Source organism: Eschrichtius robustus, chromosome 11 (assembly GCF_028021215.1).
Source record: "Eschrichtius robustus isolate mEscRob2 chromosome 11, mEscRob2.pri, whole genome shotgun sequence".
NCBI lineage: Eukaryota > Metazoa > Chordata > Mammalia > Artiodactyla > Eschrichtiidae > Eschrichtius > Eschrichtius robustus.
In genome coordinates, this window is record NC_090834.1 from 42,805,854 (window position 1) to 42,824,782 (window position 18,929).

The 18,929-nt window shown below is 42.5% G+C and overlaps 1 protein-coding gene across 1 annotated transcript in view; it reads right to left on the bottom strand.

Annotated features, from left to right (window-relative positions):
* HEPHL1 (hephaestin like 1) overlaps positions 1-18,929 on the bottom strand; it is a 97,252-nt gene that overhangs the window by 74,588 nt on the left and 3,735 nt on the right. Inside the window, exon 2 of the mRNA XM_068555300.1 lies at positions 1,482-1,726. Within this exon, the coding sequence (XP_068411401.1) occupies positions 1,482-1,726 (245 nt within the window). The remainder of the gene's footprint in view (positions 1-1,481; positions 1,727-18,929) is intronic.

Consider the following 18,929-nt stretch of genomic DNA (forward strand, 5'->3'; position numbering starts at 1 on the left):
TTCATCTTTTAAATGCAGATGACAATTTCCCCCCAACTGATTGATAAAACTCAATGGAATCCTAATCAAAACCCGGCTGATGTTTTGTGGGTTTTTTTGGTAAAAATTAACAAGTTCATCTGATATTTATATGGAAATGCAAAGGACTTAGAGTAGCTAAAAAGTCTTGAGAAAAGCAAAGTTGGAGGATTTATGCAACCCAGTTTCAAAACTTACTATAAATTCGTAGTAATCAAGACAGTCTGGTGTTGGTGCAAGGGTAAGCACATAGATCAGGGGAACAGAATTGAGAGCCCTGAAATAAACCCTTATACTCATAGTTATTGATTTTCAACTATAGCCTATGAATCATTTATCTTCTATTCCCAGGACCCACAGTCAGTCTCTGGCACCTGGTGGGCACTCAGTGGAAGTATCATGAAGGTAATGAATTTTACGTGCTCGCCTTCACCTACTCAGAACTAACCAAATTTGGGACCGAGAGCTTTGCTGTGCTTCGGATGGAGGTAAAGCATCAAGAACAAAGGGCACTCCTATCTTGTGTCCATCATCAGAGGTGTCTCCTCTGGCTGCTTAGACAGACCTGTCTATGGCAACTCCCAGGCAAGTTTGGCTGCCTTAGGACAATAGTTAATAGCCAGAAGCTAGTCCTTGGTGATAAAGTAAGCTGCATCAGAGTTAATGGTGCTGTTCCTGGCATGTTCCTCAGAGCCAGGAGTGTAGCAGGTTTAGCGTCATTTGACACATTCCACCTGGTCACGAGCAAGAATGAAATGAAAGATGTGAAAAATACTTCTGAAGATTGGGAAATACTTCCATCTCAAAAGCCTAAGAATGTTGCTTTAAACAAAAATTTAACTTTAGGGAGTACTCAGGAAACTGTGCTACTGAAGCTATTTAAGTACAAACAAGAAGACAGGGATGGGGGACTTCCCTGGTGGCGCGGTGGTTAAGAATCTGCCTGTCAATGCAGGGACACGGGTTCGAGCCCTGGTCCGGGAAGATCCAACATGCCACGGAGCAACTAAGCCTGTGTGCCACAACTACTGAGCCTGCACTCTAGAGCCCTCGAGCCACAACTACTGAGCCCACGTGCCTAGAGTCCGAGCTCCGCAACAAGAGAAGCCACCGCAGTGAGAAGCCCGTGTCTCCAACATGGGACCCAGTCAAGACTGATTGACAGGAAGGTTAGTGTGCTTCTGGGGCCGTGGTGGAGCATGTGTCAAGGGACGCCAACACCCAGTTCTGTAGCAACATAAACAAAAGTGAGAAAGAAGAGAGGAAGGAAATAGGGTAAGAAAAAGGAAAAAGAGAAAGAAAAGGTGGGGACAGATGGAGATGGGGTGAGGGGGAGGCAGGGAGAAGACAAAAGTACGTGTGTGATCTTAGAATGCGCTCTTGGAATCCCGTTCACTGTAACTGACAGTTGCCTTACTTAAGAAGGCGAGAGAAGACATCAGTAATATAGGATTGATATTTACCTTCTGAATCTTTGTTGTAGAAAACACCATGTGGATGCAAGGAGTAGGGTCGGGAAGCAAAGTTCTTTAAATGGATGACAATCACATCACCCACTTCAGCTCTCAAGATGGGGCCCAAGAATCCAAGCCAGGGAGGTTTGGGGATCTCCGTGGAATAGGTCTCATCTGTGTATTGTCTGTAAACAGCCTTTTTGTAAATACCGCCTATCCTGTTGGGTCCTCTTTCGAGAAATAAGGTTGCAAGTCTAAAAGTAAGAAGGAAAATATTTTATAATTGAAATTAAAAGAGAAATCCTAATAGCTTACCTTAATAGTCCATAAAGTACTTGTAAGCATGATTTCTCATTTGGTGTTCACCAAAACCCTTCAGCCTCTGTAAAGTTGGTAAGATTATCCTCAATTTATTAGCGAGGAAATGGAGCCTAAGAGTTAAGTGACAAGCCAGAAACAAATAGTATTCACAACCAAACTAAAACAAAACCAAAATATTCTAAAGTCACACTGTCCCTTTGCCCCTTTTCATTTAACAAACACTTACTATGCACTTACCGCATTCTCAGTAGGAGTCTATGATCTAATAATGAAAAAATTAAGTAACTACACAGAGCAATATATGATTAAGTAAGTGCCAATTGAGTGGTTGATGCAATGGATATTGGCTCAGTTTTTCTAGGAATATATTTGTTCACAGAAGGAAAAGATTGCTGTGGGTCAAAGAGGTCAGAAAAACTTCATACAAAATGCAGAAATTAAGGAGAAGTAGGATTGGATAACAAAATGGAAAAGTTGAGGACACTAAGCAGGGACAGAGCATGAGCAACAAGGAGGAAGAAGTATGGGTGATATGGGGGGAAAGCAAGTTATAGGCTGGGGCAGAGTTCTGGAAGGTGAGTAGTGAGAAGTATGGATATGTGTAAAATCTGGGGAAAGACTGATAATGAACTTTATCATATGGTTATCATAGGTTGAAGAATTTAGAATTTAGAATTGATCTTGGAAGAACTGAGGACTCACTGAGGTTTTTCATAAAACGGGTGACATGATAATCAGTATTTAGGAATGATCCTTATGGCAGTGGTGTGAAAGTTTTAGAGGAGTCAGGCAAAGGGGATAGCAAAGATGGGGGGCAGGGAGGTTGTCAGGAGATTAGGAGAGTGTGACGCAATAGGAAAAAAAAGGGATGGATATGAAAAAACAGAATTCTAGGACTTAATATGGCCAGATGCCCTCCTGGGGTGAGAGGGAGACTCAGTGCCGGGGTTTGGGAGCCTGAGACAATAGCAACACTGGTGACACTATTTTGCAGGTGGTCATACCATCTTCTCCTGGGAGGTGGAACACCCTTCCCCACTCTCAATCTATGTGATTAGTGCTCCAATCCCAGAAGTACTGGCTTCTGCTTGAGCAATAGCTCCTGGGTGCAGCCATTCCAATGAAGCTGAGGCAAGAGACAAGTCCCACTCTGGCACAAACTCCTGCACACGTGCATGCATTACTTCTCAGTCATTCAACAAACTGTAAGTATCTCAAGCCCTGTACTCAGTCCTGGGGATATAGAGAAAAAAATGCAAAGACTTGAAGGAGCTCTCATTCTAGAAGGAAGAGTTATTGAAACCAAGCAGGACCCTATGGGGACTTACCAGTGACAGACCCCTGGTGTCTCCCACCTCTTGTTTGTAGAAAAGATTTAGCCTCCTGGGCCTTCCCCAAGTTCCAAAGACCAAATTTAATCAGAGAAGTGAGAAAATGCAGAAACAAAGGAAAACAGTCAAGCAAGACAAAAGAATAGTTTAGCCATAAAACAAAGTCAAGGACTTTTACTTCCTCCCCAGGTGCTATAGAAAATGTCCTGAGCCATATACTTGAGTTGTTTTGCAGATACTAAAACCCCCACCAGGAGGAAGAAGTTAACTACATGCTGACCACCAGCACGTCAACTCCAAACCAGCTGGAACCAGGAGGCTGATGATGTCGACTCCCGAAACACTACCATTACCTCACCACCAGCCAATCAGAAGGATGTACACAAGCTGATCACACACCCCTCAACCTCACCTTTAAAAACCCTTCCCTGAAAACCACTGGGGAATTTGGGTCTTTTGAGCATGAGCTGCCTGTTCTCTTTGCTTGGCCCCACGTTGAGTGCCTTGCAATAAATGCTGTACTTTCCATCACCACAACCGGTATTAGTAGATTGGCTTTGCTGCGCATTGGGTACGTGGATCCACATTCGGTGCGGTAACATTATGAGAACACAGGCATGTAATCTTGATTGTAAGACAGATCAGATGAGGTTTCCTAGATGAACTAATGCCTAAATATGGTCTCAAGGAGCAAAGAAGAGTTACCCAAGCAAAGAAGATGGAAAGGGCTGATAGAGCAGACATTTTGCCAACTCTGCACCCACACTACATTCTTTGATCTAAGAGGACACCTTTCCCATTCTTATTCTATATATGCTTTGGGTGGGGCACCACACCCACCTCCAGCAATGGCGCAAGTGACTCACCCTAACCTATTAGCACACCAAGCCCCCTCATACATTGGTGGAGGGAGGGCTTGTGATCCAGGCCTGGACAATTGATGTAATTCTTCCAACCAAGCCACCCTGGACCACAGTGATTAGTTCAGGGACAGCTATAGAGTGGCTGATTTCTTCAATCCAAGGGAAACTAGGGACTTGTGAAGGATCTCTTTTTTGTGCACTTGGAACTGGGGATGTGAGTCTAGAGCTTCTGGCAACCATATGGCTAATCCAAGGAGAGAATCTGCTGGAAACTTGTACGTTCCTCTAATCTCTTAAGTTTTGCTATTTACTTCTTCCCTCTAATCAACTCCTACTTGCTTCCATCATGATATTCCTCTTCATTTTTCTCTTTCCCATTTATTGCACTTTCTATTCTCTTTTATTAACTTACAATAATTCAATCATTCATTTAAAAAAATATATTAGGCACCTACCAGGTGTCATTCAGCACTTCTCTTTCTACTCTTCTGTGCTACCCCCAATCTTTTTCCATTTGTTTTTTTTTTTTCTCTTTCAAATTCTTCCCAATAGAAACTTATCCCAGCCTTTCCTAAAGGGTGTGATCCAGTGTTTTTAACAGAGTAATCAGGCAACCCACCATGGGTCAGAATGAGCAATTCTTGCAGTTCTGTTCATTCCAGGTCCACAAAGAGTGTCAGAGTAATTCTATGAGGGCTAGACCAGTTGGATGTAAAAGACCTAAGAAGATCTGCTCTATGACATTGCAACCCAAACAGTTGTGAGGCAACTCCAGACTCCCAGCTTCCTCCAGAGTGCCCTGCACCAATTCTTCCCCTGCCTCACCACTCCCAGTATAGGGCACACTTTCCCCCTTTGATTCCTCTCCCTCATCTGAGTCAGAACCCTAGGCAGATGCCCTGATTCAGGTATCCTTGTCCTGTCCCAGGTCCCAGCCTCAGACATCAGTACACAGAGCTATAAACCCTTAGATAGTTGGGGTTCAGTCTGTAGCTGGACCCAAGCCACATTCCCATTCTGTCCAGAGACAGACCCAGGAGCAGTGGTCCTCCTGAGGTAGACATATTTCCTGGACCAGAATATATAAAGTTTATACCCATGTATGACTGTCTCCCCATGACAGGACAAGCACTTGACAACTTACATGACTACTGTGGATAAAGATCAAAAGGAACACCCTCCCTGCCCCTGCAATAGGGTCTGTCTATCCCATCAGTGCACATCACACCTTTGAGAACTCTCCCAGAGTTCTCATATGCATCTCCCCTATTTCAGTCCTGTGATGAGCTTGAAAACTGTTCTGCTGACTTTCAACAAGTACAGATTGAGGACCTAAAGCATGTGAGGCGCAGGGATAGGTGTTGCTTAGATAAAAATATGAACAAGACCCAAGGGACAAAGACAGTATTGGCTGCACAAGAGAGACGAATAAGAATTATAAGAGGAGAACAAAATGCCCTGAGAATTTAGGAGAGAGGGAGAGACGATGGGCTCTCCAAGTGGAAGGGATGGCTTGAGCAAGGAGGTAGGGGGGCGGGAGAGGAATTAGAGGTCAGTACTCAATGGGAGTGAAATTGTAGTGAACTGTGAATGCTGGATTAAGGCATTAGTATATATTATATCTACAATTAATAGCACCTGAAGATTCTTGAGCAGAGAAATTTGACCATATCTTTGTTTTGGGAAGACAATTTTGGTAGAACCCCATATCTGACTTCTCTTCATTGTACCCACCTATCTGATTTTGCCCACATGCTTCTGCTCACTTTATCAAACTCCTTCCTGAGCTTCCACCTCTGAATACCAAGCCTACATATTTGACCAAGGCTCTGTTTACCTTCATGGTTGATTTGGGGGATTTTCTTCCTTGGTGTCTGACCTGAGCTGAGCTGACCTCAACTTAGCTGAGCCTCCCTTTCCTGGCGGCCCAGATATGGCATCTGCTTGCCCTGTCTGATCTGGTTCTTTCTCTGGCCAACTTGGGAAGTTTCACTGTCTCTCTTTACTTCAACATCATGTTTTCCCAATTTTCCTCCCCTCCTCTTTCCTCTTTCTGGGTCTTATCTCAGCAGAGAATCCCCCTTTTTTTTTTTTTGGCTGCGCACTCTTCAGCTTGCGGGATCTTAGTTCCCTGAACAGGGATTGAACCTGGGCCATGGCAGTGGAAGTGCTGAGTCCTAACCACTGGACTGCCAGGGAATGCCCTAGAATTCCTTTGCTGATGGAGCCATATGTCTGATAGTCTCTGTATTAGCAATGGATTTCTGTTAGCTTCATTAAGCACGACAGATCAAAAAGCAAAATAACAGGTATTTTCAGGGCTTCATGTTCATCTCCTTGAAGACATTATCAAATGATCGTATACCAGTGACTCAGATACAAGCTCCCAAGCAGTTCCTGCAACAAAGCTCCCAGCAGTCTCTAGTATGAATGGTAGTTTTGCCCACCCTGCAGACTCTTCAGGATGATGGAGCCAGAGATCAACGTGCTCCTCTCCTCTGCATGCAGCCTTTCCTCCAAATAAGCGTTGAACAAATGTTTCTGCAGATATCAGTTGAAGGAGTCCCAAATTATTTATCTGCCCAGAACACCAGAGTACTAGCCTGCCGAGGCATGCTCATGTGCCGACCCCGCAGTGCCCTTGGTGTGGGGTCAGTACGGGAGGAGATTCCTGGGACAAAGGAGGAAGCCGTGGTTCAGGCCCCCACGGAGAAGCCAGGGATGGGCCTGACCAGAGAAAGGCCAGTGCTCCAGGAATCACAGGGCCAGTCCTCCCAGAGGCAGCAAAGCTCTCTCTCCCCCAGATGCCAGGCCCAGCTTCCAATCCAGATAATGGAACTAAGAACACAGGAATCCTGACAAAAGGGTCAGAGAATTATAACAATGATCTTGGTAGCAAACGCCTGGAAAGACAAATTTCTTCAGCTGGTGACTGGGAAAATAAATTATGGCACAGTCATACCACTTAGCCATACAAAAGATTTAGGTGTTTCTACAGGTAGCAAGATGACATGATCACCAAGATGCTAAATGGTAAGAGCAAATTGCAGAACAGCATGTAAAGTATGATCCCATTTGTGTGTGTGTTTTTAACAATGTACATATACATGCAAAGAAAACATTTGGAAATACGGCCAGGGAAACCATAAAGTGTAGCTTCTGGGACATGGGACTGAGGCCACAGACAGGAGCAAGAAGGGACGAGAAGTTTACTATTAATCACCCTCTACCGTACTGTGGGAATGTTCTACTCTGTACCATTGTACTTACTTTCATAATAAAAACAAGCTCACATTTTATTTAGACAAGAGGGTCCAGGCTGTTTGGCTACTGAGGGATCAAACTTCTCTTCTTGTGTGCCTTCTACCTCTGAAAACACAGCTGCCACCACAAAGTGTGCTGTGAGGGTGAGAGCTCCTTCCCCACAGAGGGGATTGGCATCCTGACCAGGGAGCACAGCACCTGCTCCACCTCTGGTTTGACAAATCCAAGTCCACTATCTAAGCATCAGGACCGAGGTCTTGGGGACACTTGGGTCTGTGCACACGAGGTCTTCTGCCTCTGTGTATCCACTGAGCCTACCTGTGTCTGCCCAGGAGCAGGAGTTCACTTCTTCTGCTCTACAAGGCAGAAGCCTACATTTCCATGTGCAAGGGAATGGGATAAAAAGTCTGGATGCCTGACAATGGGGCTTTATGATAGAGGCTCTTGTGTTTCCCAGTCTCACTTGCAGCTTGGATGGTCATGTGACATAGTTCTAGCCAATGAGATGTAAGCATATATCACTCCCTGGTAGTTCTCTGGACTCAGCTGGTAGAGACCCTTTCTGTCCTTTGCTCTTCCCATTATCCATGCCCAAAATGAAGATATGACCACTGGAGCTTTAGCAGCCATCTTGAGAGAATGAAGAAGAAGGTCACACCCTAGGGATGGTGAAGTGGAAAGCCAAAAGAACCTGGGACCCTGAAGTTGCCAACCTCTGGACTTCTTTTGTGTAAGTCAATAAATAGACTTAACCCAGTGTTTTTCGGGCTTAAGAAAACAGTGTTTTTCTGTTAACTAGCAGCTGAATACAAGTCCTAATTGAACAGAATGTTCAAAAGAAGAAGGAAGAAGAGCAGAGGGAGAACTGAGTCATCCTCAGGCTGGCTAATTAGCCCCAGAGTAGGCAGTGTTGCCTGGCTTTATACTGGTCACACAGTAAGTCAATGACAGAGCAAGGATTAGATTCAGAATCTCTGGTGTCCTCTCTAGGTTCAGCCTGAAGGGTAAAAAGCAATAATGATATTATTCATAGGAGCTTATCATTCCAACAGGCTCTGTGGGAAAGATGGACATCTGACCCTCCTCACTTCTCTACTGCAGGTTCCCAGCATGTGTGTCCATGCATGCACACACATATACCTACATGGAAATGCGTGCTGAGCAAGAGTTCCTTACCATGAGTTGTCTGGCAAAGCCACCTTAACAACAGGCGAGCATATGGGAGGGAGGGGAAGTGTTTGCTGCCTTCCTACAACACATTGCATATACTGTGTATTTTAGCACTGAGTTATATATCGACTTGTTTTGTGCATTCATGGATGTGTGTCATTCTTATCACCTAAACAGCCAATGGTCACTCCAAGAGAGACTTAGGTTTTCTAACGTAGTTGCTCCTAAATGTCCACTCATGTACCAACAATATCAGAATTATCTGAGACATTTGCCAAAAATGTCAGGTCCCATTTCAGGACAATTGAATCAGACTTTCTGCTGGCAGGACCTGTGATATCTTTATTTTTCCTCACCAAAGAGTTCCTACAACAGGGCATTCCAGTGCTTGCCCATTCTGATTTTTCTTTCCTCCCAGGAAAAGGGGAGAGCAAAGAGCTTTCACAGTTAGGTGGGGCTATGGGATTTTAGCAAATGGGCTATGAGTGGAAGTAATATGTGTCACTTCTGGACCAGGGCATTTAACTGCCATTGCAAGACTCCTCACTTCCTCTGCTGTAGGGGAAGCCTCCAATGAAGATAGTAAGATCTCAAGATCCAAGCAGCCTGGCTGCTAGTTTGTTTGGGGATGACAGCTGTCCTGGAGTCACTGGTCCACTGTGAACCAGAGTGGATGAGAAATACACCTCTGTGAAATCAAGCTCCTGAGATTTGGGGCTTGTTTGTTTCTGTAGCACAACCTGACCTATTCTGACTAATACAATTCCAACGTGCATGCAAGTTTGGAAATCACATTTCTGTAGTACTTAGCATAAAAACCATAGTAACTATTCGAAACCATAAGAACTGTTTAAGTCCATAGAAACTATTGAAAATGGAAAAGGTAGGGGAGAGAAGCAAGAAGAACTACAGTCCTGCAGCCTGTGGAACAAAAACCACATTCATAGAAAGATAGGCAAGATGAAAAGGCAGAGGGCTGTGTACCAGATGAAGGAACAAGATAAAACCCTAGACAAACAACTAAATGAAGTGGAGATAGGCAACCTTCCAGAAAAATAATTCAGAATAATGATAGTGAAGATGATCCAGGACCTCGGAAAAAGAATGGAGGCAAAGATGGAGACAATGCAAGAAATGTTTGAAAAAGACCTAGAGGAATTAAAGAACAAAGAAACAGAGATTAACAATACAATAACTGAAATGAAAAATACACTAGAAAGAATCAATAGCAGAATAACTGAGGCAGAAGAATGGATACCTGAACTGGAAGACAGAATGGTGGAATTCACTGTTGTGGAACAGAATAAAGAAAAAAGAATGAAAAGAAATGAAGACAGCCTAAGAGACCTCTGGGACAACATTAAACACAACAACATTCGCATTATGGGGTCCCAGAAGGAGATGAGAGAGAGAAAGGACCCGAGAAAATATTTGAAGAGATTATAGTCGAAAATTTCCCTAACATGGGAAAGGAAATAGCCACCCAAGTCCAGGAAGAACAGAGAGTACCATACAGGAAGAACCCAAGGAGAAACACGGTGAGACACATAGTAACCAAATAGGCAAAAATTAAAGACAAAGAAAAATTATTGAAAGCAGAAAGGGAAAAATGACAAATAACATACAAGGGAAATCCCATAAGGTTAACAGCTGATTTCTCAGCGGAAACTCTACAAGCCAGAAGGGAGTGGCATGATAAACTTAAAGTGATGAAAGGGAAAAACCTACAACCAAGATTACTCTAACCAGCAAGGATCTCATTCAGATTCGATGGAGAAATCAAAAGCTTTACAGACAAGCAAAAGCTAAGAGAATTCAGCACCACTGAAGCAGCTCTACAACAAATGCTAAAGGAAATTCCCTAAGTGGGAAACACAAGAGAAGAAAAGGACCTACAAAAACAAACCCAAAACGATTAAGAAAATGGTAATAGGACACACATATCGATAATTACCTTAAACGTGAATGGATTAAATGCTCCAACCAAAAAACACAGGCTTGCTGAATGGATACAAATACAAAACCCATACATATGCTGTCTACAAGAGACCCACTTCAAACCTAGGGACACATACAGACTGAAAGTGAGGGGATGGAAAAAGATAGTCCATGCAAATGGGAATCAAAGGAAAGCTGGAGTACAAATAATCATATCAGATAAAATAGACTTTAAAATAAAGAATGTTACAAGAGACAAGGAAGGACACTACATAATGATCAAGGGATCAACCCAAGAAGAAGATATAACAATTATAAATATATATGTACCCAACATAGGAGCACCTCAATACATAAGGCAACTGCTAACAGCTATAAAAGAGGAAATCGACAGTGACACAGTAATAGTGGGGGACTTTAACACCTCACTCACACCAATGGACAGATCATCCAAACTGAAAATTAATAAGGAAACACAAGCTTTAAATGACACAAAAGACCTGATAGATTTAATTGATATTTATAGGACATTCCATCCAAAAACAGCAGATTACACTTTCTTCTCAAGTGCGCATGGAATATTCTTCAGGATACATCACATCTTGGGTCACAAATCAAGCCTCAGTAAATTTAAGAAAATTGAAATCATATCAAGCATCTTTTCTGACCACAACGCTTTGAGATTAGAAATCAATTACAGGGAAAAAACCCTAAAAAACACAAACACATGGAGGCTAAACAATACATTACTAAATAACTAAGAGATCACTGAAGAAATCAAAGAGGAAATCAAAAAATACCTAGAGACAACTGACAATGAAAACACAATGATCCCAAACCTAGGGGATGCAGCAAAAGCAGTTCTAAGAGGGAAGTTTATAGCCATACAAGCCTACCTCAAGAAACAAGAAAAATCTCAAATAAACAGTCTAACCTTACACCTAAAGGAACTAGAGAAAGAACAACAAACAAAACCCAAAGTTAGCAGAAGGAAAGAAATCATAACGATCAGAGCAGAAATAAATGAAAAAGAAACAAAGAAAACAATAGTAAAGATCAATAAAACTAAAAGCTGGTTCTTTGAGAAGACAAACCAAATTGATAACCCATTAGCCAGACTCATCAAGAAAAAGAGGGAGAGGATTCAAATCAATAAAATTAGAAATGAAAAAGGAGAAGTTACCACAGACACTGCAGAAATTCAAAGCATCCTAAGAGACTACTACAGGCAACTCTATGCCAATAAAATGGACAACCTGGAAGAAACGGACAAATTCTTAGAAAGGTATAACTGCCCAAGACTGAACCAGGAAGAAATAGAAAATATGAACAGACCAATCACAAGTAATGAAATTGAAACTGTGATTAAAAATCTTCCAACAAAAAAAAGTCCAGGACCAGATTGCTTCACAGGTGAATTCTATCAAACATTTAGAGAAGAGCTAACACCCATCCTTCTCAAATTCTTCTAGAAACTTGCAGAGGAAGGAACACTCCCAAATTTATTCTATGAGGCCACCATCACCCTGATACCAAAACCAGAAAAAGATGTCACAAAGAAAGAAAACTACAGGCCAATATCACTGATGAATATAGATGCAAAAATCATCAACAAAATACTAGCAAACAGAATCCAACAACACATTAAAAGGATCATACACCACGACCAAGTGGGATTTATCCCAGGGGTGCAAGGATTCATCAATATATGCAAATCAATCAACGTGATACACCATATTAACAAACTGAAGGATGAAAACCATATGATCATCTCAATAGATGCAGAAAAAGCATTTGACAAAATTCAACACCCATTTATGATAAAAACTCTCCAGAAAGTGGGCATAGAGGGAACCTACCTCAACATAATAAAGGCCATATACAACAAACCCACAGCAAACATCATTCTCAATGGTGAAAAACTGAAAGCATTTCCTCTAAGATCAGGAACAAGACAAGGATGTCCACTCTCACCACTATTATTCAACATAGTTGTGGAAGTCTAAGCCACGACAATCAGAGAAGAAAAAGAAATAAAAGGAATACAAATTGGAAAAGAAGAAGTAAAACTGTCACTGTTTGCAGATGACATGATACTATACATAGAGAATCCTAAAGATGCTACCAGAAAACTACTAGAGCTAATCAATGAATTTGGTAAAGTTGCAGGATACAAAATTAATGCACAGAAATCTCTTGCATTCCTATACACTAATGATGAAAAATCTGAAAGAGAAATTAAGGAAACATTCCCATTTCCCATTGCAACAAAAAGAATAAAATACCTAGGAATAAACCTACCTAGGGAGACAAAAGACCTGTATGCAGAAAACTATAGAAAACTGATGAAAGAAATTAAAGATGATACCAACAGATGGAGTGATATACCATGTTCTTCAATTGGAAGAATCAATATTGTGAAAATGACTATACTACCCAAAGCAGTCTACAGATTCAATGTAATCCCTATCAAATTACCAATGGCATTTTCTACGGAACTAGAATAAAAAATCTTAAAATTTGTATGGAGACACAAAAGACCCCGAATAGCAAGAGCAGTCTTGAGGGAAAAATACGGAGCTGGAGGAATCAGACTCCCTGACTTCAGACTATACTACACAGCTACAGTAATCAAGACAATATGGTACTGGCACAAAAACAGAAACATAGATCAATGGAACAAGATAGAAAGCCCAGAGATAAACCCGCGCACCTATGGTCAATTAATCTATGACAAAGGAGGCAAGGATATACAATGGAGAAAAGAGAGTCTCTTCAATAAGTGGTGCTGGGAAAACCTGACAGCTACATGTAAAAGAATGAAATTAGAACACTCCCTAACACCATACACAATAATAAACTCAAAATGGATTAGAAACCTAAATGTAAGACCGGACACTATAAAACTCTTATAGGAAAACATAGGAAGAACACTCTTTGACATAAATCACAGCAAGATCTTTTTTGATCCACCTCCTAGAGTAATGGAAATAAAAACAAAAATAAACAAATGGGACCTAATGAAACTTCAAAGCTTTTGCATAGCAAAGGAAACCATAAACAAGACGAAAAGACAACCCTCAAAATGGGAGAAAATATTTGCAAACGAATCAACGGACAAAGGATTAATCTCCAAAATATATAAACAGCTCATGCAGCTCAATATTAAAGAAACGAACAACCCAATCCAAAAATGGGCAGAAGACCTAAATAGACATTTCTCCAAAGAAAACATACAGATGGCCAAGAAGCACCTGAAAAGCTGCTCAACATCACTAATCATTAGAGAAATGCAAATCAAAACTACAATGAGGTATCACCTCACACCAGTTAGGATGGGCATCATCAGAAAACCTACAAACAGCAAATGCTGGAGAGGGTGTGGATAAAAGGGAACCCTCTTGCACTGTTGGTGGGAATGTGAATTGATACAGCCACTATGGAGAACAATATGGAGGTTCCTTAAAAAACTCAAAAATAGAATTACCATCTGACCCAGCAATCCCACTACTGGGCATATACTCAGAAAAAAACCGTAATTCAAAAAGACACATGCACCCCAATGTTCATTGCAGCACTATTTACAATAGCCAGGTCATTGAAGCAACCTAAATGCCCATCGACAGATGAATGGATAAAGAAGATGTGGTACATATATACAATGGAATATTACTCAGCCATAAAAAGGAACAAAACTGGGTCATTTGTAGAGACGTGGATGGATCTAGAGACTGTCATACAGAGTGAAGTAAGTCAGAAACAGAAAAACAAATAACGTATATTAACACATATATGTGGAACCTAGAAAAATGGTGCAGATGAACCGGTTTGCAGGACAGAAATTGAGACACAGATGTAGAGAACAAACATATGGACACTAGCGGGGGAAAAGTGGTGGGGGGTGGGAGTGGTGGTGTGAAAAAAAAAAAAAGAAAAGGTAGGGGAGGGGTGGAAGTAAGAGAAAGTCTTTTCAGTGTCTATGCAGCAAACCACCCCTAGCAATACATAATACATATGTAACAATAGGACAGAAGCTCCAGCTCTTATGAGTCTTAGAAGACGCAAATCTTGCCCAAAGAACAAAGCAAGTGGGTGACTTCAAGGAGCCATCCACAGGTAGCAGCCTCCGGTTTAGCTTGAGTGCACTCATTAGAATGCCCAAGTTGTTGGGTTGTATATTGTATTGATAGTGTAGCTGCAGGGTGACCCCACTCTGAGTGACTGAGTAATCATCACGCCTCAGATTCATCCTCAACCTACATTCCAACATTTTGACTCAAGCTGAGGACGTGGCTGTTTCCTGCTGTGAAGGAATCCAGTGAGGTTGGGAAGTGTCCCATTAGCTACTGTTTTAAAGACAAAACGTTTACATTGCCAAGGCCAGGGGCAATACCGTGAAGGGAGACACCTTCCAAAGGCAGGCGAGATCAACCACTGTCAGAATGAACCTGCCTGTGGAAATCCTCTAACCAGTGCAGAGGTGGGCTGCCAGTTTAGATTCCGAGGCATTTGTAGCTCACTGGGGCTGTGCAGCTCACCAGCACCTCCGTCCCCCACAACCTGGATCTTTTAGTGGGATTTTTTTTCCCTTCCATTCAACCATCGAGCAGTTGTTGAACCTCTACTGTATATGGGACATTAAATTAGAAACTGGAGTCAAGATGTATAATTCTCAGTCCCTGTATTCAAGAGATTTCCCATCTGGTTGGGAAGACAAAACATATGCATTGGTGAATAAATAGCAACACCGAGTTTTCTATATTAAGGGACAACTAGCCGTATAGAGCCCAAATGTCTGAGTGTGTGTTGGGGGGATACAGGATGAAGATGAGTTGCAAAGTAACATCAGCAGAGGGTGTGGTCAGAGCAAACATGTGAGATCATATAGTCACAATAAGGACAAGTGGTGTTGTCTGAGCTTGAGATGGGCTGAGGTTCACCAATGAGAAAACAGGACTAGAATGGGACAAGTGCCACGTGGCAAAAGGAAGGGTGAAGATGGCAGTTTCGAGTTGCAGCTCGGGCACAGCCACACCCTTCTTAATCAGATTAATAGTTTTTGAAGCTATCCCATCCAGTGATGAGCTCCTCTACACCTTGCTCACCCTGGTTTCCCCCTGGCATCCCCTAAGTCTTGAGTTCCCCCTTCTCCCACTTCATTTCCACGGAAGCCCCCCCGGTGCCAAATACACACAGTAAAGGGAAAAGAGAATGAGCTTGAATTCCAGTGCCCGCCTTGACATTGTGAGGTCTTGGGAAAGTGACTTAACTTCTCTGAACCCCAGTTTCCTTGGCTGTAAACTGCTGACCATGGCAGAGCCACTGTGAGGGGTAAATGAGATGTGGAGCCCCACGCACGGTGTCTGGGAGAGTGAGCGCTCAATCAATGGGAGTCAGGGGAGTTATGATCGTTTCTGGCAAAACTCTAACTAGAAAAGAGGAAAATGTGACCATCTGAGGTCTCTTTCCCATGGATATCCTGCTCTCCAGAGAACCCCTCAAGACAGGAGGGCTAGCATGAAGACAAACGTTTCCTGAGTGCTAACCCAGTACCCAGCACCACATCTGAGCATTTACATATCTCCTGATACCCACCCTGCGGTGGGCTGATGATGGCTTCCAAAGATAAATTGATATCCTAATCCCATTATTTGGAGAAAGAGTCCTTGTAGATGTAATTAAGTTAAGGATTTTGAGATGAGGAGATGATCCTGGATAATCCAGGTGATTATCCAACCCAACCTAAATGTCAGTCCTAAATGCCAGCAAAAGTGTTCTCATAAGGAGGAGATAAGACACACACAGAGGAGAAGGTGATATGAAGACGGAGGCAGAGATTGGAGTGATGCCACCACAAGCCAAGAATTGCCAGCAGCCCCCAGAAGCTGAAAGAGGCAATGAGTGGATTCTCCCTTAGAGCCTCCAGAGGGAGTGTGGCCCTGCCAACACCTTCATTTCAGACTTCTGATCTCCAGGACTGGGTGAGAATAAATTTCTCTTCTTTTAAGCCACCTAGTTTGTGGTAATCTGTTCCAGCAGCCACAGGAGATGAATATACGATCCCCCCCATGGAAGGACTGTCATTATCCCCATCTCACTAATGAGAAAATTGAGGCCAAAAAAAAAAAAAAGAAGAAGAAGAAGACTCAACTACTTGCCTAGTAAATGGAGCAAGAATTCTAAGCTTCTCAGTTGATGCCAGAGCCCCACACTCGCCAGGAGGCAAGGCTGCCTTGGCATCTTGTTAGACCACTTGGGCTACACTTGGCTAAGGAAAACTTCCCTGGGTCTCCTGGTCCCCCTGACCAGGGTAGGAGATCTGTCACCCCTATGCATGGCAGGGAAAGCTTTAATGACAATGCCTGGAACATAGTAAGGACTCAAGGACAGCTATTATGTTGTCTTTGAGTTCTCTCAAGCCCCACAGACCTTGGTGTCCCACTATCCAGAGGTGAGAAAGGGAAGAGGGGGACAAAGATGGTGCTCGTGAAGGATGGGGAAAAGGGAGAATTAGGGAGGGGAAGGTGGCAGGGACTGTCAGCTGCCTTATACTCTTGCTCCCTTTCTTTCTTAGTAAAAGAATCAAACCCTGCTTTTATTCAGGCCAAAAAGCGCAAAACTAAAAGACCATATTTCCAAGCCCTCTTTGTGTCTTTGAGCATCCAATGAGATGTAAGTAGAATTGGTTGGGTGGGGTTTTCATGAGAGCCCTTTAAAGGGCTGATGCAGCAGGAATTATGGCCCTTCTACCTTTCCCCTTTCTCTCTTCCTTCTTGGATAACAGGCATGAGGGCTGAGTCCTAGCAGCCATTTTGTGACCGTAAGCTTCCTTGAGGAGTAAAGTCGCATGCTAAGGATGGTGGGTCAGAAATACAGAAGGCCTCTGAAATCCTATCATGCCAGCTGTCCCACCAGTCTTAGACTGGCCACCTCTGCATTTCTTTCATAAGAGTATATCAAACCCTAATTTATTTAAGCCACTCTAGTCTTGTCTTTACTGGCAGCCAAAAGCAATCACTAACTGATATAGTAACCCCAAGAGATTCACAAGGCATCAGGCCCAACACATGATTTTTTCTGCTGATAAGATAGAAGTTGAGATTTGAAAGTCATCATCCGTCTAAGACCAAGTGCTAATGAGGTGAGATCCTTCTCTTTATTTCAAAGCTTATAAAAGCCTTTCTCTTCCTCCACCTGTTTCCCTTCAGTTGGCTCTTCTTTCAGGTAAATATACAGGGCCTTCCCCATCCTAGGGCCTGCTCCTAGGAGGTGTTCAAAACCCTTTGCCATCAACTGGGCTGCCACAGTGATATGGTTGGGTAAACTCCATTTAGAAAAATTTTCTAGATAGAATGTAACTCCTAAATCCTATACTTTCTAGGAAACGTCCATGCTTATAGTCTCAATTATGTTTTTGACCCCTATGATCAAGCAAAGGTACCAAGTTGGAAAGTTAAATGGCACCATCTGATGGCTATCATATCTTGGTGAAATGATTTCAATTTATTTCTTATCTCATCCTTGTGAATCAGGATTTATTAGGCTCTTGGCACTGCCTAATTTTGGTTTCCAAGAATTTTTACATCACTGAAACTTTGGCACTCACCTTTCTTTCCACCTAATTTTTGCCCATTCCCCTTATTCAAAGATAATGCAACCAGAACAACTAAATTGATTGACAGTGATTAGTTCTTACTTTAATGATTCCAAATGACTGGCCTTGCTCAGTCCTCCATGGGTCACTGTCACTGACAAACTCCGTGTTGGGAAGGGGGGTTATTTTACATATGCTGGGCCTTCCTCCCCACCAACAGAGCACTCATCCTCCAGCTGCAGAGGTGACTGGTGTACATCAAACCACTAGAGAGCAAAGCAGGGAGAAGGAAACACTGTGTCCAAGACCAGATAAAGACACCAGATAAAGCTCCATGAGGGGTTGGGAAGGAAGCTGATCAGAATAAGCCAGGGCTGTGGGGAAAAAACTCTGTGGGTGAAGTGAAGAATTGGAGACCGTTCTTAAAGAATAGGGAAAAAATGAATGGGTAAATAAAAATATAGAATACTTCAAAAATTGTCACATCTCCCCACTCTCGGGCTTTCTTCAACTCTGATTTCTAGGCTGAACATTTGCAAATCATCTCTCTCCTTGCATTGCAAAAAATCTTTCTAGAACTGGCAAGTAAGGTAAGATGTTTTTCATTTAGTTTTGAAAATTATGTCTAATGCCTTGGAATTATACTTCTCAAGTGACTTTAAGGATTGTGTTTCAACTCCCTTGTTATACAAAGTAAGGAAATTGATGTTCAGAGAGATTATGTGACATGTTCAAGGTTACACAGCAGGTTGGGGGCAGAGCAAGGACTAGAAGTCAGGTCTCCTGGTTTCTAGTCTAGGCTCCTTCCACTCATAATGGAATACTAGGCACCCAGCTGTCATGGACTTCTAAATATTGGGCATTTTCTGGGTGTGAATATCTAACCAGCAGAGAGTCCTCAGAAGTGCTGTCTACTCATCCTGCAGAAGCTAAGAGGCATGGTCACATCACCCAAGATGATTCCTTGCTCTGGAGG